We start from the raw sequence: 27,740 nt of genomic DNA on the forward strand, positions 1-27,740 counted from the left end.
TCTATTCTGTAGCACTGTTGTGTCTTTTTTTTCCCTAGAAGAATAACCTCACATTTATTCTTAAAATACAAATGACTATTGAGACACATTAAAACACAATCTAGGATACTGACAGTCTTCGTACCAGCCACAAGCACTGAGCACAAGCACTAAGTATATGTTTTGCGATAGACTACAGACTAGCCACCGTGAAATACTATAACCAAAGGAGGTGCAAGCAAAGTTAAGAGGAGGAGTTACTGTCTTTAAAATCTCTGGTCAGGCATCTGCACGGTGTGGTTCAGTGTTACAGGAGGTTGTAGTCAGATCCCTACACTCAAAGTGATCGTTCTTGAGATGACTACTTCCATGTATGTTGATCCAAGTTGTGAAATAAAATGCTATTGAACCAGAATAAGATGATTTAAATCTGGTCCTGCTCAATTTGGATTATGGGAGATTTTTCCTAGTATCTTCCAGAACCCCCTGGTGAATTCCAGATCATTGGTTAAAACACTCAGTAGCACTAGGTGTAATATCATCGTGATGAAACTCCACCAGCAATTGCCCACTAAGCAATCCTCCCAAAAAGCCTGCTTTCAAATTGTTAATTTTTTTTAATGTTTCCTCTCTTTCCTACTCAAATTTCATAAATTGTTACATATATTATCAAATTGTTAAAAAGTCAACATGCAATTCTATAAAAACAAAGTTTGCTTAACCAGAATCTCTTTTCTTATGAAAAGAACTTTCCTCATTCACATTCTGTTAGCAGAATTCTGTGATTACTTACTGACCTGAAAGCCAAACCCATTATTTTTCCCAGAACTAATTCAGGTCAACTGTCCTATAAACTGTACAATTCCTGTGCAATGCAGACAGCTCTAATTTCTAACTAGTCAAGGTGTTCCCGTTGCTATGTAAGTCCAAGTGAGGCCAAGCACAAATATTAATCACAGTGTTATTTGATAATACCTAAGCTAATGATTAGATAACAAACTTGGAGATCTGCACATATCACTGAATCTTTGTTCCCCTAAAGTAACTTTACCAGATTATCTTAAAGCTAAAGTTATCTTATCTTAAATATCTATGTTTAGATAATATCTGAAGTATAGTCTAACAAAAGCAATGAATATTGCTTAATAATCACTGCTTTTTGCTTACATTGTTTCTCTGAATAGTGAAACTTCAGCCAAATAAAATAAAATAGAAATCATGTTATATAAAAGCTCTCCATACCTTGTTTAGTGCTTACAGACACAACTGAATCGGAACCATCAAAAAGAATGCTGCCAATAACAGACAATTCAAAATCAGCCCAGAACAAACGCTGACTGAACTGATCAACTACGAGACCTACAAAGAAAATAAAGTTCAAATAGGTATATAAAACCTGAAAAAAATTAATATTTTTATGTATCTGTACATTTTTATATCATTCATATCCTTCTGAACACAAAATATGGTGATAATGAAAAAACACGACTGCAAACCAAGGAGAATAAAATACAACACCTTCCACTTAAACCTTCCAGTTAAAAACCGGTTGAGGCAACCGTGGGTTTTTACTTTCTTTAACTTATTCTTCCAAGGTGAGTACCTTTTCAAACCCATTATCCTCAGCAGGTAGGGATATATACCAGGTGGGAATTAAATATAGAATCTAATCCTGTAATTTGCTCTACCAACAAAAAAAATCTATTATGTCAATAGATTTCTAAGCAGTAGCACCAGTGTGACCACACGTTAAAAAACAAGGCATTCAGATTTCATAGAGTCTTCCTAACCTATGCTGTTTCCACAAGTTTATAAGTGTGTTCTATTTTTTATCACCAATACTTCACATGCAGTAATTATTATGGGATTAAAAATCAGATTATTTAATTACATTAGTGCTGCAAGACTTAAACAGCAATATTGACAGATGTTATATATTCACATATATATGAAAAGAAAGCACAAGAGAGTGACTGAGAGCACAAATGAGAATAAAAGATAGATAACATTGTGACTACCCAGCCTCTGGGCAATACCTAAATAGTTAAATCAAGCAGTCCATGTTTCATAGAGGATGATTAAATGATTAATATGCCATTTTAGGTCATGTCAAAAGCTTCAGCCTGAAAACACATTTGAACCATAAAATAATTTAATTCTGAGCTTTTGAAGTTGTAGTGTATTTTTAATAAGAATGGGAAAAAGTCTTTTTCTTCCTATTTATGTAAGTAGGTAAGTCAGAAAAAACACATCAAAAGAAGTTATACATAACAGCAAAAATTCTCCTCTTGAGGTCATAAATTAATCAGCTACAGATAGATGAGAGGAAGCGGAGGAAGTCTGACGCATAGGCCAGTGAAGTATGTTTACATTTGCAACTCCATTAAAAAACCCCTCTTTAAAAGACACACTGGTATTTAGGCATACAGCTAAAGAGAATAATTTCTGGTAAAAGATAATCACAATGTGTCAACTCTGTGTGATACATGGTACCTGTAAGGGGGAATATTTTAGAAGCAGTCCCCACTCTCCAGCTTTAAATTATTCTTTGCATTTTAGTAAGAATATTTAAATATCAAAAAATAAATAAATGACATACTCAATATATCTTTCACAGTATCAGAGATAACACAATGTAAAAAAGTACTTCTTTTTGCTTTATACATGTAGCACTCCTGTGATAGTCATTTTTATGTAAAACCTGTGAAGTCAAGCCCAAATGCTCAAACTCTCTCTCTTACTTGAAATAGGAAAGGCATATTTAGTAATAAATTTAAGAGCAGTGGAACACAGATGTTTAGTAAAAACTTAAACTTCATCTAAACAATAGTCGTAAAGTCTCATTTGGGAGGAAATATTAAAGGCTTGAACTCTTTCTTTGCATTCCCTCTACAAAGACATGTATCTGTGTGAAATATCTGACAAAAAATTTAAAAGACTCCATTAACATCTACTTTCTACCATGAAGTAAAGGAAGAAAAACACAGAAGGATGCCATAAAAGTGTTTTCAGGCAGTAGGTACAGGAAAATGCAATACTGTGGCAAGGCATTTGTGAAATTCCCTCTTTGCAAAGTCTGCTCATTTTTGGTAATTCTGCTAATTTTCTTAATTTTCATTTTATGCATCCTTGTAAGGAGACAGAGGTCTGGTTAAATGTTTATATGAAATCTTTCTATATAAAATATATCAAGGGAAATTTTATGAAAAAAGCTCTTGCAGTTCTGCTTCTGTCAGGGAAGAAGTAAATATTTGCATTTTCAGATAAGTTTGATACCATTGCTACCCACAAAATTCAATAAATTCACTAATCCAATACTGATGGCCAAAAAAAAAGGGGGGGGGGGAGGGGGATGTTAAATGCCCTTTAATGACCACAGAAGTGGTGACTGGCTCCATAGGACATAACCTTGGCAATCAACTAGACTGATAATAAGAGACAAAAATGCATAATTCCAGCAATTAGAATGAAATGTAATGATCTGTGTATCTGATATGTTCACAATGTTTTATATAAGAAGTTCAGCAAAGAATACGTAACAGCTCTGATAAACGTAATATTCTGTTGTCTTTCAGTCTGAATAATCAGAAGCTTCTTACTGAGTTTACTACTGACTGTATTTTTCATCATTATTACTATTGTGCTTCTTACTTACCTAAGGAGCATCAGCTTCCTCTCCTCAAAGCTTTCCTTATCACACATGTAATTTCTTAAGTTGCTATATTTCAATCTAATCACGTCAATAAAAAAGAGTGTTTCTTTAAAGGATGAGTGTAATTTGCATATGCAACACTATAAGCCCACCTTAGCACGGGACTTAACAGTCTGTTAAAATATTATTACTTGTTGCTGTGATAGTGGCAGCTTCTGAGACGCTTAGATATTCAGATAGCATCCTCTTGAAAGAAGCCTATGTTTCAATAGATATGCGTACGAAAGTTGGACAACCCCTAATTTGCAATGCAATAATAACAAATTATCATTGTAAGCCTGAAGAAACATCGAATATTGCACGAGAAAACGGGTCATGAACAAATCATTTGTGGTTTCAAGACAGGATGCTGCTATTTGAGAGAGAGACATTTCATTCTGGATTTATCATTTCCTTTGTCATAAAAATTACTTTTATCCTGCCAATGGAGTCTTAATGGTAATTCACAAGATCTCAACATGTACTGTCAAGCTTCAAAATAGTTCTGTAAAATACTGAGATAATTAAGTTGGTGCTTCTTTGAATACCTAAACCCTGTTTTATACTATTTTGCAGTGTATTCAGGAAAGTAGCTAGAATAGGCTGTGAGATTTCATATGCATTCTTAAAAAATGTGTCTTACCACTAACTGGTGTTCCCTTAATTGATTTTGCTTGTTCAGTGGTATTGAACAAATCATATTTTAACTGATCATATATAGTCCTTTGGTACTGCTTTGTAAAATCATCACGTTAAGCTTTGTTACAAAAGTTTACATCATATTAAGATGTATCATTTGAAAACAGAACTAAGAATTTGATTAGTAACTGCATATGAATAACCAGAATACATATTTTTAAAAGTTTTGGGGTTGTTTTTTTTTTTTTTCCCCAAACAGAAACTGGAATTCAGCCAACAAATCTACACTGAGTTCGCAAGTGCCATGTAATTAGGAAAAATAGATAAGCTGTATACCTGTAGGTCTCTGTAAATTCTTTTGAACCAATATCCTCCTCAGAGTACCATCCATAGATGACTCCTCTATGTGAGAGCGATCCCCAATAACTGTCCAGTACATCATCCTAAAAGTATTAAACATATAAAAATAAGCTGGATGCCTATACAGAACCTCAAAACACTTCACTGATATGAAATTATTATGAGCCTTTCAACCTACCTGAAAGACGGGCGATAATTGATCCTGATTTACACACAGGTAAATTGAGCAGGAAAGTTAAGTACGTGACTCGGCAAAGTTTAGCCATTTGTAGTCATCATTTGACTTCTCTTACTCTACTTTGCATTTTTGTTTGAATTACCAAAACAGAGTAATGTTGAAACATACATACCCCTTTTTAGGATTTACAGCAATTGCATATGGTTCTCCTGCCATGCTTGTAAGGAGTCTGGTACAGTTAGGTCCGTTCAATTGACCTACATTGATGGAGTATCTCAGACTAGTCCAATGGGTTGTATAGTAGCTGAACCAATGCATTCTGGAATGATCAGTCCAGTAAATATTTCCAGCAACCCAGTCAACAGCAATGCCCCTAGGTCTTTTGAATTCTGGACACTAAAAGGAACAGATGTTAAAGTCAGATTTACGGAAACGATCTTTCACAGCAGCTGCATAGTCACGGATTTATGTATCTTTTTACAGTTAAGTAACTTTTACCTTTAACATGGGGAAATATTTAAAAACACTGCATTGGAAAGCATAAATTCCACCTGTAGGAGATAAGCTCTAAGTGATCTGCTGACAGTTCTATTCAATGCAGAAGAACAAGTCAATGGTTCAAACCCGTTTTCTCAAGTCTAAGGCTACCTACATTAAGAAAAAGGCACTTAGGCATGAACTACTTGAACTATTGATACTGAAGCAAATAAATGTTACATAGTGTAATTCAAAAGGAGAGGAAAAGGAAGAAATAAGATTATACAGCTATTATACTCCATGCAGAACTATGGTATGTCGTCCCATCCCAAAGTCCTTGGTGAAAATGGTGCTTGAGACGCTCCTGAGGTATGGCTGCTCAGCAGTCTGGCAAGGATGAATTTAGAAAACTGCATAAAATTACCTCTGTATTCTGACCAATGCTAGTATGCAATTATAAGGAGATTTTTTAACTGTTTCTCTTCCCTTACTGTTAACCGTTCCTGTGTTCCACCACCGATTAAAACTTGAGTTAGTGCAATATTCAGCTTCACATGAAAAGAGGCTTGACTGATTATAACTTTAAAATTGTAAACTGTAGTATCTCTGTCATGATTTCACGGTTTTCAGTAAGGCCTAGATCCTAATAAATGGTCCTAAGGATAGAAGTTCATATTGCAAATAGGAGGTATATATGAACAAGTTTCTCTAAAGTTTACTAGAATTCCTGCAGAGAGGAGTAAAATCTATAAAATAGGACTACCCAACTACTTCTAACATGAATGCAGCATATATTAAAAAAAAAATCCAAGACCCGCATGAGCTAAATACATATGCAATTGTTTGCCTGTTTACCTATAATAGCATCAAGTTAAATTATGAAGAAAAAATGTCTATTCCTTGACAAATGCAGTAATGGAATGCTACTAAGCTACTTAACTAAAAATCAGGAAAGAAAATCCTAAAATAACTTGTTTTCCTCAGGTGTCAGAGTTCCCTAATACCACAAGACATTTGTAGACTATTTTCATCATAAAATAAAGGTCATTTCATTCTCTAGGTGAAACAATAGGACTGCAAGGGTGAATTTAGATAGTTCATTGTTCATAAACCTTTAATTCTGCAAAAATGTCATAGAATGCATGTTCTAAAGATATACAGAACACTGACTTTCTATTTAGATGAATATTAAAGCAGGAAAATCAATCACTGCATTTACAAAAGAGTATTTCTTTAAAAACAGGGTCACAGTCATTTTTTTAAAGTTAAACAAAATAATGTATTATAATTCTTTGTTATGAAATGATGATACTGGCAGCATATGCTTCCAGAAATACCACGAAAATAAACTTTTTTTCCCCCCCCCAAGAAATGTAGCATTTGCATGCAACAACCTCTTTTTTTCTTTGTTACATTATCCAAGCAACATTCATGTAAAGGACAAGATACCCAAAAATGTGGGGATTTGCAGATAAGCGTCACTGTATTTTTAATCCAAACTCCTTTTAATTCTGGGTAATATTCAGGCACCTGTGTCAAGAAGCCTGTCAAACCTGGAGATCTCCAGTTACTACTTTGGAGACTGCGAGGGTTAACGGCACTGGCCTACAAGGCTGGAACGAAATAATCTTCTAAAAGGAGAGCAGCTATCATGGACAGCACAGTCCCCTGCCTTTCTTTCGACTGTCCAAGAACCACCGTTGACAGTAAGACTGCTTTTTTTGGAACCTGGTAAACACATGATAGGAGTTACCATGCAGAGTGAGAGACGGTTCCCAAAAAGCTGGTAGTAGAAGCAGATGAGACAAAGGGACATCCTAAAAAGATTCTGGAACAAGGTCGGGTGGCTTACGAACACTGACCCTTTCTCATTCTTCTCAACTACACAGGAGAAGTGAAATTCCAGTAATGCTGGGGTGCATATTAAAGATCAAATGAACAAGGAGATAACCAGAAGAAATGGAAAGCAGCCATCTGGTGTAAGCAATTAAAAAAAGAGAATAAAAAACACTAGCTGATGTAATTCTCAGTTGTGTTCAGTAAGTTTCAGCCTAGCTACATCATATTTCTGATGTCTTATGCATCTTCTCATACTGTCCAGGAGAATTACTTACTGTAAATGAGCTTTTACCTAATAGCTTATTTGGATTATGTTAATGTTGAAGAATGATATTGCATATAGAATAAGGATGAAAATACAAGAACAAAATCACATTAATGTTGTCTACAGTTATTTTAGCCCACTTTGATGCTAAATATAACGTACTACAACTTACTAGAGAAATTGGGGTTTGAAACCTAATCGCCTTTTATAGTATGGTAGTCTCTGCACAACTACAGACCATGTCAGCTTGACAACTTTTGATCAGAACAGCTGCCTATCATAAAACCTGTTTTAAAGGAAAAGAATAAAAAAAAAAAACAACAACAAAGAAAAACAAAGAAAAAAAAAAAGAAGCTGCAGTAAGAGCTTGGATTTGGAAACCATTTTGATATAATGGTAGATCACAGAAAAATTTTCAGTCCCAAAAGTTGAGTTTGACTGGAGAAAACATGTCACGCATGCAGCAGAAGCCCATCACCTTGCAATGCTTAGCATTTTAACACAGGAAGACTAAATGACAAATCTAATTTATATCATAAGCACATGCGAAGCAGTATTTTCCCTATTTACTTTACAGATGTTTTTGGTATGGCATTGCTGTGAAATAAAGTAAACCAATGACTTGTTGTTGCTTAAAATATCTTCATTAAAAATAATACATTATCTAATGATATATTATTAGAACAGTAAAAATAAATGAGAAACCATAATACTAGAAAACTTTTAGACTTTTACTCGCCGAAACAGAAAGTTTTCCTCGACAGATGAGCAGCCCAGTAGGTGCAATGGTTCATCAAACCACCAGTTGTATTACGTAAGTAGGATCATTTAAAAATCCCAACCAGCTGATGCCAGAAAGAGAGGGTCTCCTAAGTACATAAAGTTCATCCATACAGAGCTATAGCTTTAAGGTAAAACCATAAATTAATGCTATTTAGAGAAAACAGTCTAGAAATTGTTTCCATTCACAGTGATGCACTGAATTTCACTGGCCCCTAGGGCAAACGTTGGGAGTATATACGTGGATATATCACAAGAGTGGTTAAGGGTCCTTGTTAAACTCTCAGAACAGCGGGGCCGGAGCAAGCTGCTAATATACTGACTGGATACATTACAAAACCTATGTTTTTCTTCCTATTATATGGTACAATTATTTTAATATTCAGCTTTGTGTCCTCCTCCATGAAAAACAGCACTTGAGTTGAAGTGGCAAGTCATTCTTGAATATTCTTCTTGAATATTCACCTCAGATAACTTATACATCTCTCCAAGGATTATGCCAGTAAACAGCTGCACCAGTTATCACCAATTCACTTACACTGACTTAACTCAACTGGAATACAATCCTCTTCTGCATCTGTCAATAAACTCTGAAGAGTTGATATTTACTATTTCCTTTAATGCTTCAATTTGTACCAAGCTTAAATCCCTTTTCACAGAAAAATACAAGAGATACTTAAAGCTATTCTCTGAGGAAGGCTCTTGATATGCTAATTCCATGGAGCAATTTCAGTCGAGATGGATTTTTGCATTAATGTAATTACCTGGAAACGCGGGTGACTTTGTTCAAGTTTACTGTCCTGATTTACATATCAAAGTCTAGATATAAAAGTTATAATGTAACCTTTGAAAACATATCCATTAAAAAACTTGTGTTAAAATTAAGGAATTCTCAAGCTTTTCAAAACCAAATTTAAGTGACAATATTAAAGCAACACTACGAAACCAATTAACCTACTGATCAGTTATATATAAAGGCAATAATATTTGAGTATTAATGAGATAATGCTGGGAAAATATTCTGAATAGTTTAGCACAATGAGAAGTAATGCTTCACAAATATAAATGAAATGTGTCCAAGACATATTCAGACACAGCGTGTGCATTTTCCACATACAGATTTGTAAAAAAGCTTTGTATGGCTTGGATCAAGCATCTTCACAAGCACCTACCTGCACTAAAGATTTACGGGGAAAATCGTGTATAAAGACAAACATACTTTTTTCAATAATTCTGAATTAAGAGGAAGTGACTAGAAAGTGTTCTGGCATAAGGGTGAAACAGAGATATGAAAAGCAAAAAGTATTTCAGCATTTCAGAAAATTAATAGTAATTCTAAGAACTTTTTATTTTTATTAGTTTAAACAGGGAGACAATGGCAAATCAGCTACGAAAGTTTCAACCCCTGGACTATGAAGAAGTCTCAAGGAAGCTTATGTTCAGGTTTATGGACTTGTAAGAAAGTGTAGCTCCATTAGAGAGGTTGTGGGTCAGCAGACTACACTTATCCTTGCAGAAGGCATCTGCATATTAACTAAAAATAAATAAAATAAATAAACAACAACAAAACCCCCCAACACTTTAAGTTTACAAGACTTTACAAGTTCGTTATTTTCGAATAATGAACTCGATACAGAGATGTGTCTATCAGGATTTCTTAGGCACAGGTACCTGCCACATTTAAATGAGAAAATGCCACAGTAGAATTACTCCACATCTTGAATACACACTCAGGTTCTCAAAGTATCCTTCCCCAAAACTCAAACAGCATACATGACCTACTAGAAATGCTAGGGATAATTTTCTATTTTAGATCTACTTTACATACACTTTCTGTCAACAAAATCTAGACCCTCTTCTTTGGGCAGATGGAGGTGCTGGTTTCTAACCTCTCTTCCCATATACATGCCATCACAGACACAAGGTATCTTCATGTCCATTGGAGTCTACGTCCCCAGGCTTTTTGCCCTGCTGGCATCAAAGGTCAGGAATGTAATGGTTTGCAAAGGAAGTATCGTTGGATGAAAGGTACTTAGAAGTGGTTTTAGATGTGTAAGAGTTGAATGATAGATGAAAGATTAGTCTACTGTTGCTACTGCTGTTTATTCTACCAGGTATATAAAAGCATTCATGTGATATAAGGTCATCCCTGTTACCTCTCCTAAATTTAAGGAAACAGCCAGACAGGTGTTATTTCTAACCTGATTTATTACTGGCCAAGAAAAAACTAAAAACTCTCCTCGGCCATCACATTTAATAAAAAGTAAAAAAAAACAAAAATCTAAATTTACAGCATTATAGAAACACCAATGTAAAGGTCACATTGTTATCTTCAGTTCAGCACTAACACTTCCTTGAGAGTTTTGTAGAAATGTATTAGGCAAAATGAGTATCAATCTGCATTTATTTTATTTTCAAGTAAAGACCACTTGAAATTACCCTAGGTTATAAAAATCCACATTTCTGTTGTAAAGTGCAAAATTACATTTATGCTTATTCAAAAGAAGATACTATGCAGTTCAACATATAAAGGAATAAATACTTATTGTTCTAATTTTTAAATCTTTGTCATATGCTTGCTAATATTACTGTTTACCTGGTCATTATGGAAATCAGGGCTGTCTTTGGCCTATCTACATTCCCTGTTTTCTAAGTATTTGAAGTTCATGCCTGTCTTTAAACCATGTGTTGCTTATATATGTCTGTTATATCCTCTCTTCTCTCTTAAAACAAAAAAATCTTCATGGTATACAGTCTTTCAAAGCCTCTAACATACTGCTTGTTTCTCTGTAGAAAACTTTTTTAAATACTATAGTTTTGATCTCTTAGAGACTCGACCAAGTCTGTCAGAGTCTTGAATGGAAAGGCATTAGTAGGCATACATACCATTTGAATGAAATCATTATCAGATAGAAGTTTTAATTTATTAAGTCAGCACATTCTAGACAATCAGAATAGAAAAGTATTTTGAAAGAAATTTGTATCATGTAAGCTTTGATTTTGATCACTTACTATCAAGCCAGTGTTACTTTGCCTTCTCTCTCTGTCGTGAAGTTTTCTGTAGAAAATCCCTCCTGGATTAAATTGAGTACTCCAGACAATCATGTCCCCTTGAAAATATGCATCCATTCCAGTTATCCTTGAATTATGTTCAATATGTGATATTTGCTGATGAACATCACTGTAGTTGAATGGATATGCAAAACCCAGGATGTCAGTGTCATTAGCAACATAGAGAACTTGATCTTCAGAGCCTAGGGGTTATTATAATGAAACAAAAATAAGGTAAACGTCAACTAATGCAAAATCAGTGTTTTTCACTCAAGTAGCTTTTTGGTGTTTATCTGATATAATTTCTTAAGTTAAAATCGTTTTCTGATTGTTGATGACTGCAAAAACACTCATACTCTGGGCAAGAAATGCAACTCTTCATAATCTGATACCAGTATATATTACTCCAATGCTCTCCACGTTCGCATTGTGACACCTAAGACTATATTTTAAGGCATATGTAATATAAGAATTTGAACACTTTAAGCAGTATACAAAAATAGGGGATATTATGCATTAAGCCCATATGAATCGCTACATATTTTTATATGCATGTTGTGTCTAGAGGGTACTAAATGTATATATTAAAGGAACACAAATTTGCTAATAAGCATTATTTTAAATTGCTTAATTGGAAATTAGAAGTGGAATGATCCTATCTTTAGTGAAGGCAGGGAATTTTTGAAACTGACTGTAACATGAGCAAACTGGACCAAAGCTGCTACAGAACATATGCAGTTGTACCTTATACCTCCTCATTTCAGATAGTTAACATTTATGGATACCTGTGAATGGGTGGTATTTATGGGTACCTAGTTACCATCTTGATTCAGATGTTGTAAAATATGTTATTCATAAGAAAATGCTCTCTGGTATCTATTCATTAAGTTTTGAGGAAGTTTCAAATCTACTGGATATATTAGAATGCACTTGCAATATTTTAGATTTCTAATTTATATCACATTTATCCATAGAGAATCAACTTATAACAATGTCTGTCCAATACATTTCCTCCTTATGAGTATGAAATACCAAAAATCATTTCTTCCCTCACTCCTGCTAAATGTAAGAAGAGGAGTTCCATTAAAGCAAGTATCAATGAGGGAAAGAGGGAACCATTAACTGTATTACAATGGAAATGAAGCTTGTGAAAAATTCAGATGTAGGATAATGATTCCCAGATTTTTAAATTATAAGCCCTCAGAATTGTGTCTGTGTTTCTAGAATAACAAGCCACCATCCACAATTAGTAACCTTGTTTGTTCCCATGTCACAATCTGACTGCTTCTTCAGTAATAGGTAGCGATGCTGATAGAGTCCACATTACATATAGAGGAAATTACTAATGACTCATTAATATGATCTTCCCATGATAAGTTTGCTTCAAGAAAATGTGAACAAAGCATGTAAGATACCTGACTATCACCATCTAGCTACCCAGCATTGGTGTACCTACATTACTGACTGGTGTGCTACAAAGAAGGAAGAACTGGAATTAACATGACACAATCTGTTATGGTTCTAGGATGTATGTCCACAAGATGTGCTTACTGGCCATAAGGTTCAGATCGGGTACTGCTCATAGCTGTGCACCAGATATGCACAGAGATATATAAGGAGCCACACCTTCTAACTTCAACACTGGTTCTGCACTGAAGACTCCAAGTGTAGGTCTAAGTCAAATTCACACCAAAATCTCACTAAATTGCAGGTGAGATGCTCGGATCATACTTTCAGTTATTCAGATACAGATTCATAAAGATTATGTTAACTTTACTCAGGCAGCTGGATTATTGCTTGTTTCATTTCTAAAATGATTTAAAAGTTACATAATACCCAGACTTAACTATTACCTCCATTTTGTGCAATACCTCTGCCTTACGAAAGACAGAAATAACATCTATGTGTGCATATTTCTTTACCTTCACTGGACCATGATCTAGGCAGCTGATTTATGAGAGGAGTATATTCTTAGGTGACTATACTTCGAAAAACTCCACTTAAATGACTTACATTTCTCAACACGACAAAGCAAAACATATTAACCCCAAATACTACTTAATTTATTCCTAAAGTTCTAAAACATGTTTCTGTGAAAGAGTTGATTCTTCTCTCAAGCTTCTAAAGCTTCACCAGAATGCTTACATGCTTGCTAATATATAATCTCTGTTTTTCTTATTTGTGTGTATCTTTTTATAAATAGCGAAAGCTGGAGTTGGAAATGGACTTTCATATTAAGTGTGTTCATTCACATGGAAGTGATAAGAATTTACTGCTTACCAAAATGAAAGGTAAATCTGAGTGGAGTTGAGAATTATTTCTGTGCACTATTCAAGAAATATTATCTAAAAATAAATTGTATATGCAACACATTAGTGTTACCAACCATGTACATAACAAATGATTTAGTACTGTCAATCTGTTTTGATTTTTATAGCCTTACCTTTTGCTATGCAACTGTTATTCCTCTCCTTATAATGTTTCTCGCATGCACATTTGTATGACCCCTTAATATTACTGCAGTGTTGGGAGCAGGCACCAAATACCATACACTCATTGATATCTATGAGGAAAAGAATTGTAATTTATATACCTATAGTTTAATACACTATTATTTAACATGTTCGGAACATCATGGAAGAATTCAGATGAACAAAAGGACCTCGTAAGCATTGGTATATCTTGCAACAGTAAAACGAAGCCTTCTGCAATTATCACTAATGTTATTTCTGCTGCAATCAACATATCTCGGAAGGATATTTTGTATTATTTCTCCATCCTTCTTATATTAACCAATTATCATTAGAGCTTGAAATCAACTTTGAGAATGAAAATGTCTGTTACAGTTATCTCCAACATACCTACTTCTGTTACAGTCAAAACTACATGATCACCCCTTACTGGAAAACCTCCTGTGTATACCTTTTCTTAAGAGCCAAACAATGAAGTGTTTGCACGCAAGTATCTATTCACTTTGATAGTCCCACTGAGGTGATCTCCACTTTTTCTGTAAGGTACTGCTCACCAGTAAGAAAATGAATTTACAACACATTCTTTGGGAAGGTAGATTTATCCTATCTTTTTGATCACCTCTTTCATTATAACAACTATGACTTTTTTTTCTGACCACTGTGGCATCTTATATATTAAGACTACATTTTCTAAGGTATTTTACTTTCAATCTGTTTATTTTCATTTCAATTTTCAGTCTTATGCATCTTCATTATTTTAGGCATCTCAAAATATTCACATATACCAGCTTGAACACCAATCCCAACTGCTCAGTTAAATAATCTACTGGACCTTAAATCACCCATTTACCCCTTAAATTATAAAATCATGTAATGGTCTGACCTGAACCTTTCGACATTCACAACCAATGTTAATCTTTGGTAATCTCTCCAGGTAGAATGGATAAATCTACATCCTACAAATCCTTTCAGTTTCTTTTCTTGATTTCTTAATCCCATAGCTATGAAACAGTTTTTACTCTGCAGAAAAAAGTATGTGGTATGTATCTCCTTCTCCAGCATAGAAAATTGACTATGTGGTTGACTTTTAATACTTTACAGGAAGGGATGATGGAAAAGATCTGTACCTTCACACTGTCTATTCCTCTTGTTTCTCTGAAATCCAGGTTTACACTGACACAGTAGGGATGTTTTTGTTTGATTACAGTATGCATCATCTCCACAAGGATTCACATTATCTTCACATGTGTATTCAGTGACACCTAAACATAAACAAAATGTCTAAAAAAGCACTGATAGGTTTCTTTAAACTGTTAAAAATGAGATCTAAAATAACAACAAGTAACAAATTTATCTTTCTGTTAAAAGAGTATCAGGTAAATTTTAAACAAATATATGACATTACAGTATTTACCTACATATGCATATAAATTCACAGTATTTAATTGAGATACTTCATTTCACATCAAGAGTTTAATACTAAAATTTATCTTGTTGCAAATATGAGATAAAATGCAATCAACTTATAGCTAAACTACTTAAAAAACCCTCAAGAACTACTCTAAAAACTATTACAACCTGAATTGCTATAAAATTTGCCTTCCTCTTCTGGTATGTCAAATAGAATGAATTCTTTTTTTAACTAAAAAATTAACTTTAATTAAACTTCTGTGTTGTTGAGTAGGTTTTGCATAGATCAAAGCCTCAGTTATTTCTTTTCTGCTACAATCATGAAAACATATCTTGTCAGCCAGACTCACTTATTTTGCAGTCTTGCTCATCTGAACCATCTCCACAGTCATCAAACCAATCGCACTGTAGCTCCATTGGAATACATTTCTTATCATTACAAGCAAACTCATCTTTTTTACATGGTCTTGCTTTATATGTGATTTTATCTATATAATTACAAATTAATAAGAGAAAAATAAATCAGTATTTAAGATTCTTAGATTATTTTAAGCACATACAAATGGGAATGACCATGAAGCATTAAGCAACTGGAAATTATTTCAAGCTTAAATTTCTTTCAATTTCAAATTCTGATCTACTAACCTCCAGTTAAGCTTTACTGAAGGACAAGCAGATCTCTGTAACAAAGTTTGCCTTCAAGTTGTTTTCTTTGATCTGAATGCCTTGAAAGGTAATATCACCTACCGCAGTGATCTTCATCCGAGTTATCACCACAGTCATCAACCTCATTGCAAATTTGCTCAGGTCGCAGACAAACCCTGTTGTTTCTACATCTGTACGGCCTTGTTGGAGGGCATGGAAACTTTACTGTACATTAAAAAAACAGAATCAGCTATTACCCAGCTAGTATTCTTGAACCTTCTTTAGTGTCTCCTTATCAAAGCAATAAGCAGGCATGGGAACACAGTTGTACTTGACATATGAATGGTACTTGATTTTAACTTCTGGTACCTAATGGAATAACACTTCAACAATGTTTACAGTATAAGTTATTCATTTAGGGAATTAAATTATTTTGTGTGATAAGGGTAATTACACTTCTTTTTGAGAATCAGTAAATATGACAGAAATAAAACAAAGGAAGTAGGAAATTTAAGGATAATCAATATTTCAATGTAGAAGTAACTTTTTCCCATCTGTGCATTTCCTACAAAAAGATTAATTTCTCACAAATATCTTATCTGAAATTACATGAGTAGCAATAACAACAGAAAACTATATCCCACATTTCAAGCTAATCTTCTAAAAGTAAAAAAAAGAAAACTTAGATGCATATGTCCTTATATATTTATGTATGTTATGTGTCATTTCTTGCTTTACTACATGAAAAGCACTGAAAAATGTAATGTCATACCACACATTTCAGCAACTTCATCAGAGTTATCTCCACAGTCATCCTCGCCATCACAAACCCAAAAATGTAGTTTGCAGAGGGAATTGTTGCACAAAAATTCATCAGCTCTACATATATTTCCCCCTGGGAGGATGAAAATAAGACAGGAAAAAACCCAGGAAAACAGAAAGACAAAAGAAAGAACGTCAGTTCTTGATAAAACCAGTACAACCACTTATCACATACTATCTGACACACATAGCATAACTAAATGAACAAACCCCAAATGAAAGGGTTGGAGAAGCAGAGAGAAATACGCATTTAAAAATCTCTTCTTTGATCGTACACTTTCTCTTTTCATGACTGTTAGCTAAGAATTACCTATTTGGCCTGACTAGAAAGGACAGTTATCCAAGAAAGACACTGACAACTCACCAGCTAGGTATGTTCCCCTTGCATTTAGCCAGGAGATGCTTAAACTATCTTTCTGTCTGTAACTTCCTTTGGTGATGCTGCCTTTCAGAAAAGGCCTGGCTGGGTACATCAGTAATTTGTGCTGTCAGAGAATGGTACAAACCAGAAGACAGAAATACGGTCAAATTTGTGAAAGGCCACTTCGGTCCAGGTTTGTTCCACATGAATGTCTGATCCTCCACCTATTCTTACTCCCACTCTGAGACACACATCGTGTTCAGAAGAGACAAAGTGATTGCAGTCCCTTAGCCATGAGGTAGCATCTTTTTCTTCTCCTGAGGAGTAATAGGCTTGGCCAGGCTTGCAATGTCCCCATCAACTATAAACTCTGTAATTAGGGAAGATCTAGCCATGTAGGCACAGAGTAGGTAAGACTAGGTGACCTCTGACAGTCTCTTCCTTTTTGTGACTTCTGAAATTTCTCATTAGGATATTTGCTGAACACAGATGCAGCAAATAAATATATAAGAATAAATTCTTCCATGTAACTTTAGTATTGATTGAATGCTGAATCATCTAACAAAATGGAACAGAGAGTGAGAGAAAATGTTTGAAGATGGAGTGCTCAGGCTTTAAAAATTGGTTCAAGCTGGATTCAGTTTTAATACGCGTAGCAGTAAGAAGGCATTTTGCTTCAAAATTAGATCTAAATTATACCACTACCAATCAACGAAGTTATGGAAACTTCTTGAAATTAATTTTCTACATAAAACATCTTTATGGTAACTGGATTCTCAGTTTCCTGAGAGGAGTAGAGTATAAAAGAAATAAAGCTGTGTACCTGCAGAGGAGGAAACAGTGACATTTTATATGATGACACCAAAACTCTCACTGTGGCTTACCTCAATGCATTACACCCATCCTAATAGTTAGATCAGGCTCCAGGGGCTTTTTACTTAGTCATTCAGTGCCCTGTTCACACCCCATTAAAATCAACAGAAGGCTTTCTTTCGCTATGAAGGGTTCAGAATGGTTTAATTTTTTTTTCCAGAAAATTAATTTGCATGAAATACCCACCGTGTAAGAGGATGTTGGGAACTCTCACACTATGTTACCAAATATAATTCACTCCCATTGCAAATATAACTTATAAATATTAACAGAAATATTCTTTATTGTCATCCAAGGAAATATATATACAATTTGTGTATTCTTCATGATGAAAGACATGAATATAAATAATTGTGTGTGTAATCACAATAGAACCATCATTCTAGTTGTATAATAAGATTGAAAAGAGCTATGTTTATAAATATGCACAGTGAGCTACAGATAAATATTACGGAGATTGTTTTAGAATGCTGTAGAATAAAACTCCATTTGTGTTTGCTGTATTTCCAAAGAGGAAAAAATTAGTTACCAGTGAGATAAACTGTCATTTGTTTCATGTGATTGCTCTGCCTGTCATAAACCCTTTATAGAATAGATTTCTATAACAGAAATCATAATTGTGACATAAATACAAAGTATTATAGCAATAACCAACTAGGCGAAAGGCTTCTTATTGCATTATAAGCAATTTGCAGTTCACAGAAGCTCCATTATGCTATCCAAAGAATAATGTGGGCTTCAGATAAAATAAGCGCGTTACTACTTACTTACACTTCATTGGTTTTTAAAGAGATACAGTCCAGATATTTTAAAAGCAGTTTTAAAATGGACCAGACGCTTTTTAAAACTTTGTTGATCTCAGTCTTCTCAAAGCAATTCATTCTTCAACACTACCAAATATGATGTTTTTCTCTTTGCATCTAAACATCTCTGGAACATTCTTCCCATTTTCTTCATTTTCTGGTCTCTCTTTCAAACTTAACCATCCCATATAACTTCTTTTTTTTCCTAGTGGTAAGTGTTGGTTAATAGACTTACGACAAAATAAGGGAAGGATATTTTACTCCGCAACTGCTTGCTTCCTCTCTGATTATTATTACTTATTCTTGTACTGCATTATGCTTTTGAGGTTACACACATATCATGTGATTGTAGATGACTAACAGACAGAACTAATCACTTTAAAAAAAAAAAGGCAAGAAGAAAAATCTGGAAAAAACAAGAAGCTGACAAAATGCTGAGTGAAATTTTGCTTTAAAAAAAAAAAAAATCTTTAATTTGAGTGGGAAGTTCTGTTTGTCACAATTATTGAGTTACTACACTTACTAAGAATTTCATGCAGAGTTACACTGCTACTGCCTGGTAGCCGAAGCAACGTTCAGTTAAAAAAAAAAAATCAGAAATAAAGACTTGCATGGTCTTACCCTCAGAAGGAATACTATGGGGAACTCGTTTAATAATGTTTAATTGCATACATCTGTGTGTGTATGTATATATAGATATGTATGTAAATATATGTGAATGCTCAATTGAAAAGACATTAGAACAAGATTTGTGAATTTGCAGCAACTATGAGAACAGACCAACAGATACATTTCTCAAAAATGTATTTGGAAGCTTAATCATAAGCATGAAAGTCTGAGCATAGCGTTTAGGTTCATGTGAATCAACTTACGTGCATAGTTCTGCTCTCTAAGGAGAGCGAGAATTCAAAATGTGGTTTTATGGGTTCTGGTTAGTTGCAACATTTCATCTCCATGGAAATAAATAGAAAACTGGGGTCTCAAGATTACGTGTTTAGCAATTTTTCCTTATGTTGCATGGCTTTGTAATTTATAAAATTGTAAATTAACTGGACTTATTACTGATTTCTCTGATGAGACAGAATATGCTTCCAGTAATAACACAACCTTTTGGTCCTCGGGGAAGGAAACACAAAGAAGGAACAATGAGCTGTGAGTTATAAACCATGTAAGTTTTGCTTCATCCTGTAAATCGCTTGTGAAGCTGCTATATTGTCTTTGTCAAAAGAGGTCACAGAGCTTTCATTTCATCACTCAGAATGGCCAGGGTACCACTAACTTACAAGGTGTGTTAATACAAAAACCAATGAAGTAAGCCTTTTAAAGAAAAGTGTCTCTTGCCTTGGTCACAGTTTTCTTCGTCACTGCCATCCACACAGTCATGGATCCCATCACAAAGCCATCTGACAGGGATACAGTAGGCCTTATTTTTGCATCGAAACTGATCTTCTTTACATTCTGTTACACAATCCATCTGTGTGAATACAGATACGAACTAAGTATTAATGAATGAGAAAAACAAATAAAGACAAACCTAGCAAAATTTACTACTACTGTTTTTTATTGCCCTATGTATTTAATACAGTAAAGTTGTACCTGACAACGGAATGTGCAATGTATGTACTGAAGTCCAAGTGGAATTGTAACCACACATTATATACGTTCTGATATTACTTCTTTATATTGCTTAGTATTAGCAATGGAAACAATGGCTACATTCACATTTCTGAAGTCAACTGCCCTAAGAGAACCAACCCTGGACATGAGGCCAGTTAGCGCAAGCTGGCTCATATCCACATCGATCAGGCCTAGAAACCTCCGGAGTGGATTGTCTTCATCTGCACCGTGTAGCGTTTGGCTCAGGCATCCTTCAGGCTCTACCTGGCACCTTTATGACTCTGAGAAATAACAACTATTTTTGGTCTTTTTTCTTGAAGTTGTTCACGAAGGTGGTAATTTTTTAAAAAGATACCAACAGTGCAACGTGTAGGAAGAGCGTGGCATGAAGGCCCATGGAGGCTGCGGTGCCTGCTAGGATTGTATTAGATGAATCTAGAGGACAGAGGGAGCCAAATGTGACACAAACTTGTCCACGCTGCCTGTACGGAGCAGTCCCTGAAGAAAACTCCCCCAGAACAACACTCAGGTTTTGACTTAGGGGAAACAAATTTGTCTACTCCAAAAGGTGGCCACAGAGCAAACAAACTTGGAGAACAAGTCTTATGAGGAGCGGCTGAGGGAACTGGGGTTGTTTAGCCTGGAGAAAAGGAAGCTGAGGGGAGACCTCATCACTCTCTACAACTACCTGAAAGGAGGTTGTAGCGAGGTGGGGGTCGGTCTCTTCTCCCAAGTAACAAGCGATAGGACGAGAGGAAACGGCCTCAAGTTGCACCAGGGGAGGTTTAGATTGGACATGAGGAAAAATGTCTTTACTGAAAGAGTGGTGAAACATTGGACCAGGCTGCCCAGGGAAGTGGTTGAGTCCCCATCCCTGGAGGTATTTAAAAGACGTGTAGATGAGGCGCTTAGGGACATGGTTTAGTGGGCATGGTGGTGTTGGGTTGATGGTTGGACTTGGTGATCTTAGAGGTCTTTTCCAATCTTAATGATTCTATGAAACATAATGCAACGTAACTACCAGGGAACCAAAATCATGGGGCTAAGTTATCTGACGGTGTTCAATGGATGCAAAAAAACCCCATTTGCCCTTTTAATTATTTTCAGTTCTAAAACTGTTAACAAATTTCATGTCAGATGGTAGAAAAAAATAAAATCAACAGCAATTTGTCATCTACCTCATCAGATCCATCAGCACAGTCATACTCTCCATTACATTTCAAAGATGCCGAAATACAGCCTCCACTTGCACACACGTACTCACTTGGAGAGCAGGTTGGAGATGCTGGTTACAAACACATTTTACCATTAAGAAAAAGAGAATTAATAAATAAGTTGCTTTATAATTTAATGTTTTCATCTGGTTAACATAGTGAGCAAACATGTACTTGTAGCTGACCAGAGCTTTTCCAAACATTCATAAACTACAATGAAATATTTGACAGAACTAAATTGTTGCATCCTAAGTAAAACGTATAATGATAACGGATGGATATTTGTGTTTTATCACTGAGAAATTTCTTTTTGTGTTTTCCTTGTGCTTGGTAACAATGGTTACTACACACATACACATATTCATAGAACGAGTATATTAAAAAAATTGCATTCTTTAAAATGGGGTTAGGGTTTAGCTAAAGTTATGTAAGTGTTTTAATTAAATAAGCTTAATCTATAAGAAACCATGGTTTTAGAAAGCATACGTTATTACAATTAAAATAAATACATATTAATCAGTTTTATTTAAAATAGAGGTGGATATTTTTGTCGCATTGTAAATTGGGGAGTTTTATCATAGGCTTCTACCAGTTGCACCTATCTAGACAAAGCTTACAAAAAACTTAGGAAAATTCCTGCAAAAATAAACAACTGCATTTTCCAAGACAGTAATAAGGAAATAAAACAATAACAAAAATAATAATTTGCTAGAGAAAACCTTTGCATAAGGACTAGTAAATATTGAATGATCACCACAAAGCAAAAAATCCCCAGAGACACTTTAGTAACATGCCAAGAATTACTGCTCTATTCAGAGCAGAATTTTATAAGCTGACTATCCATTATCAAATTATATTTCAATATAATTAAATTAAATACCATTCCCCCCAACAAGCTTCATATCGCATATCTGTACGTAAGTGGGGATTTCAAAACATGAGTAGGACGACACAATGATACACATTCAAAAGATAAAGTATTTCAGATTTCTTTGCACTCCTCCCTACTCCTAATGCACAAGGAATCTTGATTTATTGATTTATTTTCTCTTTGTTCATTCTGATTTATTCCTTGCTTCATTTTATTTCTCAGCATTCTTTAAAACAATACCTGGTTCACAATTTTTCTCATCATCTCCAAGTTTGCAGTCTTCGTGACCATCACATTTCCATTTGGCTGATATGCACTGACCATTGGAACACTGGAACTGATCTCTTGAACAGCCTGTTTCACAATATCTCTGGTACAATGAAAACAACATATATATGAGATCAAGAGTTTAATATAAACTTTGGTAAGTATACAGCTGATCAGAGAAGTTACAGCCTATACTTCTCCACACTATGAAATACAGTAATGCCTTGTGAAAAAAAATATATTTGTAGATATCATTCATGAAAGGTGGCTTGCACCCTTTAAGTAGGTGGGAAGTACCTGAGGTCCAGCACTGGCAGGAAAAGGGAAGGAACAAAAGGGACAGGAAAGAACAGAACAGCAAAGCAAATATCCAGTGAGCTTCTGCTACACAAGAAACAGTCTACATGGTGTTTTCTCAAAAAAACCCTCACAAACCAAACCAATCCACTGCTGTGTGTAGAAAGAGTGGTTCCCCAACCAGGACATAAAATATTTCCAGGACGGGAAGAGGTCCAGACCATTGCTGGGACAAAAAGACGTAGACTGTTGTTAAACATGACTTGATTTTATTTGCATGTTCTCTTTTTAGGATAACTATTTCAATAGGTTTAGCTTTAATTTAGTAAAGATATTTGCATATATGGATTCATGTGTAGAATTCCCATTGCTGCTTTTTAAAATATTCACATGTGGGAATCCATTGTCCAACAGTATAAAACTACTAGTTTTCTAAAGAAAAATTTTTCCTGGAAGAAGCCTACCTCATCTGAGCCATCTGCACAGTCATAGTCTCCATCACACCAGAATCTTGCTGAAACACAGTCTCCATTTGCACAAAGGAAGTCTTTCAAAGTGCACGTTTGAGGCTCTGGATAAAGAAAAGTAACAACCCTAGGTTCATTAGCATTTCCATAAAATATTTTATACATAAAACCCCCCAATCAATCAATGAATGACTATAACAAAGTCAAAACCACTAACTTGGGTATTTTTTTCTGTAGGATTTTGTTTCATAACATTTTATAACTAAATTTCATTTACATATGGTAAGCTAGTAATGAAAATACCTTCATTTCAGCTTTATTAAATTTCTTTGGAAAATTATGTGATGCTGAATATATAAATATTTATTTCAATGCAGGTATGTTATTACAGGTTTTGTGAGATATGTACCACAGACTAGAAATTCATTTTGCACCTGTTAATATCCAATGTAATTGGAACTAACCAAATCTTTGACTTTCCATCACGCAATAGCATACCATTTATCACATACCTTTTGACATATGTGTGTGTGTCAACAGTCAGCTTCCCCTGTGCTAAGCATTCAGGGGAACAGTATTGAGATAGTAAATGGAATGCCTAAGAGGTAAGGTTTGGATTTTCAAGTAAAATCCATTTTCCAGAAATTAAGTATGGGAGGAAGAATGACAATAATCCACTGGCTTAAATACTGACAAAATTGTTAGAGACATTTAAGAGAATGAGAATGAGTGAGTTGCAAAAGTCAATGGACAGTATACTTTCATAAAAACCCAATACTGCCAATTTGTTAGAAGACACAGAAAAGGAGAAAAAAAAGGTAAGGATAAGGATGGGATTTTCAAGTAATTTTAGGGAAACAGAAGGGAGATGTCAGAGAAAAAGAATCTAATGAGCTTACAGATGGATAGGAGACAGTAAAGGTTGGAAGGTAAGTGGGATATTTTGTGATAAATGGGTATGTTGTTCTACTCCTTGGGAAGAAACAAAACACAGGGAGGACTGAAGTCATTATAAAAGGTGGACACAAAAGAGGAAGAGTAGACACAAAATTAATTCAAGGTACAGGCAAAGCAAACAGGAGAAGCAGGCTGCAGGGAGTGATGGAGTAATCCTGAGAAGGTGAGATTGGCTGTTTCAGCCTATTTACTTCACTGTCTGCACAGCTGCGTTTTCGCTACAGCTGCCACAAAAACACTGGCAAGGGGACCAGTGTGGAAGATGCCCCCAGCAGAATACTGTATGCTTTCCTCCTGAAAATGACGACCGTTACAAAAGACATTGGAAAAAATGAAGTTAATGTCCGGACTTTGGACCATTAGTTTAAACAAAGGTAGAGAAGTAGTGGGGATTGAGCCGAATTTAAGCAAGTCTTTATATGCAATTTAGACTTTGCCAGAGAGCTTTGGGAAAGCAGGGATGAAAACCAAACAAGGATTATTTGTGGGATTTCCGTCACAGTAAATATTGCATTATGTAAATAATGTAAAATCAAGAATAAGGATTAATCAGTAAGACCTTTTCAACAGAGAGATGGGAAAAGAGTTCAGGCAAATGGTAAATGACAGTGACTAAATCAATGGAGAAAGAGTAAAAAGCAAGAGGAGAGACTGAGAGCAGACAGCAGCAATGGACAGTAATGGATTTGGTAATGCCAAATGGTCCTTTAGCTAGTTATGGAAGGTGGAAGCATGAATGCTTTTGAAAAACGTACCATAGTGATCAAGGAAAGCAAACACAAAATTAGAGGCTTCCAATTGAGAAGAATTTGGTAAATATCAGCGTAAGAATATACCAGATGTGAGTTGCGCAGATCTAAGGTAAAGCTGAACTTATTTTTTCTGGATTTATAAAAATCAAAAAGCGTTTCATGAAAGGAATAGTTTTAATGAACCTTTTAGCTACTTTTTTTTTTTTTTTTACTTCACTTCATAAAAAAAGTCAAAATGACCCTGTTTGAAAGTTTTTAAGAGAAATTTCATTTTTCAGGTAGACACAACTTTTCATTTTGAAGTTGTAAGAAAGTCATAATAAAAGCAGATCTACAGCAATTGCATCAGTTCTCCAGCAATGTTATATTTAAGCAAATCAAAGGTTAGCTTTTATATGGAGTCTTAGATTATACACATACTACTTCAAATTTTTTTCAAAGAAAAAGCTCATTGTGTAAACGTTAGCAAATCACTGCCATTTGATTCTTTTTGCTGTCAACAGGCCAGAAAGATGACGTTCACTATATGATAGATTATGTAAATGAAATAATTTGTGGAAAAAGTAATTCACATGCAAATAAACATTTGTCATGTTTCTATATTGATTTGCAAAATATAAGCAAATACATTTTCTATACTGCTAATGAATTATTTATAAACAGAGATTTGATTCTGGAAAAATGTACACAATGAGCTAACTTCTCAATTCTCTATTTGCAAGAAATATTTCTTCTGCTGCTGGAATACATCTCTCTGATTTACATATGAACACAGAAGAGTACTTTCCCATCAGTGCTCAGATTGGTAGTGAAAGGAGTAAGTGTTAATAGACTTCTGTATAACCAATGAAGGACAGCATCTTCCAGCTTCTCCTTTATAAAATCACTGAAACTCCTTCCCAAGAAAATTGAATTATTAGAAAGAATTTTATTTGAAACACAGCACGTAAGATGATCTACTTCTTTCACTTTTTAAAGTCTGAAGATAATCTGTAAAGCCAACAGACATTTGTCATCAACTTAAATGGTAGCAATAAAGGATCTCATGAGAAACATTTTAAATGATTTCATATTTGGGGTTCAATTTTGCATTTAATAGGCACAGATATTGCACTAAGTCATGAATTGAAAGGATTTTTTAGGAGTCTGATGTGCTGATATACAAGTCGGAGGGGAAAAAAAACTACGTAACTTTTTTTCTTAAAATAGGTTATGAAGATCAAACTTATAGTGTACTTTTTACCTGTATTCGTACAGGATAAATACGTTTGCTCCTTGTGAGAATTCTACGTCTTGCAACAGCTGTTACAAAGCAAACTTTTAGAGAAACTAATTTGTATAATAGGAAAGGTGGAACTTGTATGTAGAAAAAGAAGTAACAGCAATACAAACATGGGATAGGAGCACCTCGACCAAAATGAGTTAGAAGTATACATTGACCTCTTGATTCATACCGGCATTTGGCAGTAGATCACAAAGATTTAGAGGAATTAGGGGACATACTTAGGCCACACTTTCTTGTGATGAATGAGTATTCATCAGATCTACTACTAGATGGTTGTGTTGGAATTGAAACCTTTCAATAAGCCAAGCCAGAGTATCCAGTACGATGCATCCACATAACGTCAGCGAAACAGTATTATCATGATGTTCTGAATTAAACCCGGAGGGCAGCTAAGCCACACACAGCCACTCAGAAGGGTAAAAGTTTGAAAACTTGTGGGTTGAGATAAAGACAGTTTTACACGTAAAGCAAAAGCTGTGTGCACAAGCAAAGCAAAATAATAATTCATTCACTACTTCCCATCGGCAGGCTGGTGTTTAGCTGCTTCCAGGAAAGCAGGGCTTCATCACGTGTAACTGCCTTGGGAAGACAAATGCGATAACTCTGAACATCCCTCCTTCCTCCTTCTTTTCCCCAGCTTTTTATTGCTGAGTGTGATGTCATATGGTATGGGGTATCCCTTTGGTCAGTTGGGGTCAGCTGCGTCCCCTCCCAACTTGTTGTGCACCCCCAGCCTGCTCGCTGGTGGGGCAGCATGAGAAACAGAAAAGGCCTTGAAGCTGTGCAAGCACTGTTCAGCAACAACTAAAACATCAGTGTGTCACCAACACTGTTTTGGTCACAAATCCAAAACACAGCACCGTAGGAGCTACTATGAAGAAAATTAAATCGATCCCAGCAAAAACAGTACACATGACAAAACAGAAGAGGAGGAAAAAACAAAAACACGCTTCCTTATAATTCTCCATTACAATACTGCTAAAAACAGTAACAGGGACCATCCTGCAGAATGAATGCCTGTAAACACAAGATAATTAAAGTGGTCATAGGTGGTTTTTTTCCATATATTTAATGTGGCATTAAATGCAGATTTTCTTTACTTATTTATTTTCAATAACTTTGCTTAGTGTTGTATTTCACCAAAACAAAGACGACACTTGTTCTTTATTAATCAAGGCATAAGACTGGTAGGTGTACATAAAAGAAGGAACCTTTGGTACACATCATTTTATCATACTAAAGTAGCATACTCGCCTTTGGCTAGTATTGACACCAAGATGCTTTTAGAAAACTGACACTAGCCATTGTCTGACTTGCACCAAGTCAGCTGAGCCTTAAGCAATGTAAAGAATGTGAATTTACAGCACTG

At 35.0% G+C, this 27,740-nt stretch overlaps 1 protein-coding gene across 3 annotated transcripts in view; it reads right to left on the bottom strand.

Annotated features, from left to right (window-relative positions):
- The window catches only part of LRP1B (LDL receptor related protein 1B), a 780,133-nt gene that overhangs the window by 53,287 nt on the left and 699,106 nt on the right, over window positions 1-27,740 (bottom strand). For all 3 annotated transcript variants that reach the window (XM_076343117.1, XM_076343116.1, XM_076343115.1), the window contains 13 exons: window positions 23,375-23,481; window positions 22,587-22,716; window positions 21,440-21,546; window positions 19,986-20,118; window positions 16,558-16,680; window positions 15,888-16,010; window positions 15,491-15,628; window positions 14,858-14,992; window positions 13,703-13,822; window positions 11,221-11,462; window positions 5,020-5,243; window positions 4,646-4,752; window positions 1,222-1,338 (listed from right to left, as the gene is read on the bottom strand). In XM_076343117.1, the coding sequence (XP_076199232.1) occupies window positions 1,222-1,338; window positions 4,646-4,752; window positions 5,020-5,243; window positions 11,221-11,462; window positions 13,703-13,822; window positions 14,858-14,992; window positions 15,491-15,628; window positions 15,888-16,010; window positions 16,558-16,680; window positions 19,986-20,118; window positions 21,440-21,546; window positions 22,587-22,716; window positions 23,375-23,481 (1,806 nt within the window). The remainder of the gene's footprint in view (window positions 1-1,221; window positions 1,339-4,645; window positions 4,753-5,019; window positions 5,244-11,220; window positions 11,463-13,702; window positions 13,823-14,857; window positions 14,993-15,490; window positions 15,629-15,887; window positions 16,011-16,557; window positions 16,681-19,985; window positions 20,119-21,439; window positions 21,547-22,586; window positions 22,717-23,374; window positions 23,482-27,740) is intronic.

The sequence above is a fragment of the Aptenodytes patagonicus genome, chromosome 6, assembly GCF_965638725.1.
Source record: "Aptenodytes patagonicus chromosome 6, bAptPat1.pri.cur, whole genome shotgun sequence".
NCBI lineage: Eukaryota > Metazoa > Chordata > Aves > Sphenisciformes > Spheniscidae > Aptenodytes > Aptenodytes patagonicus.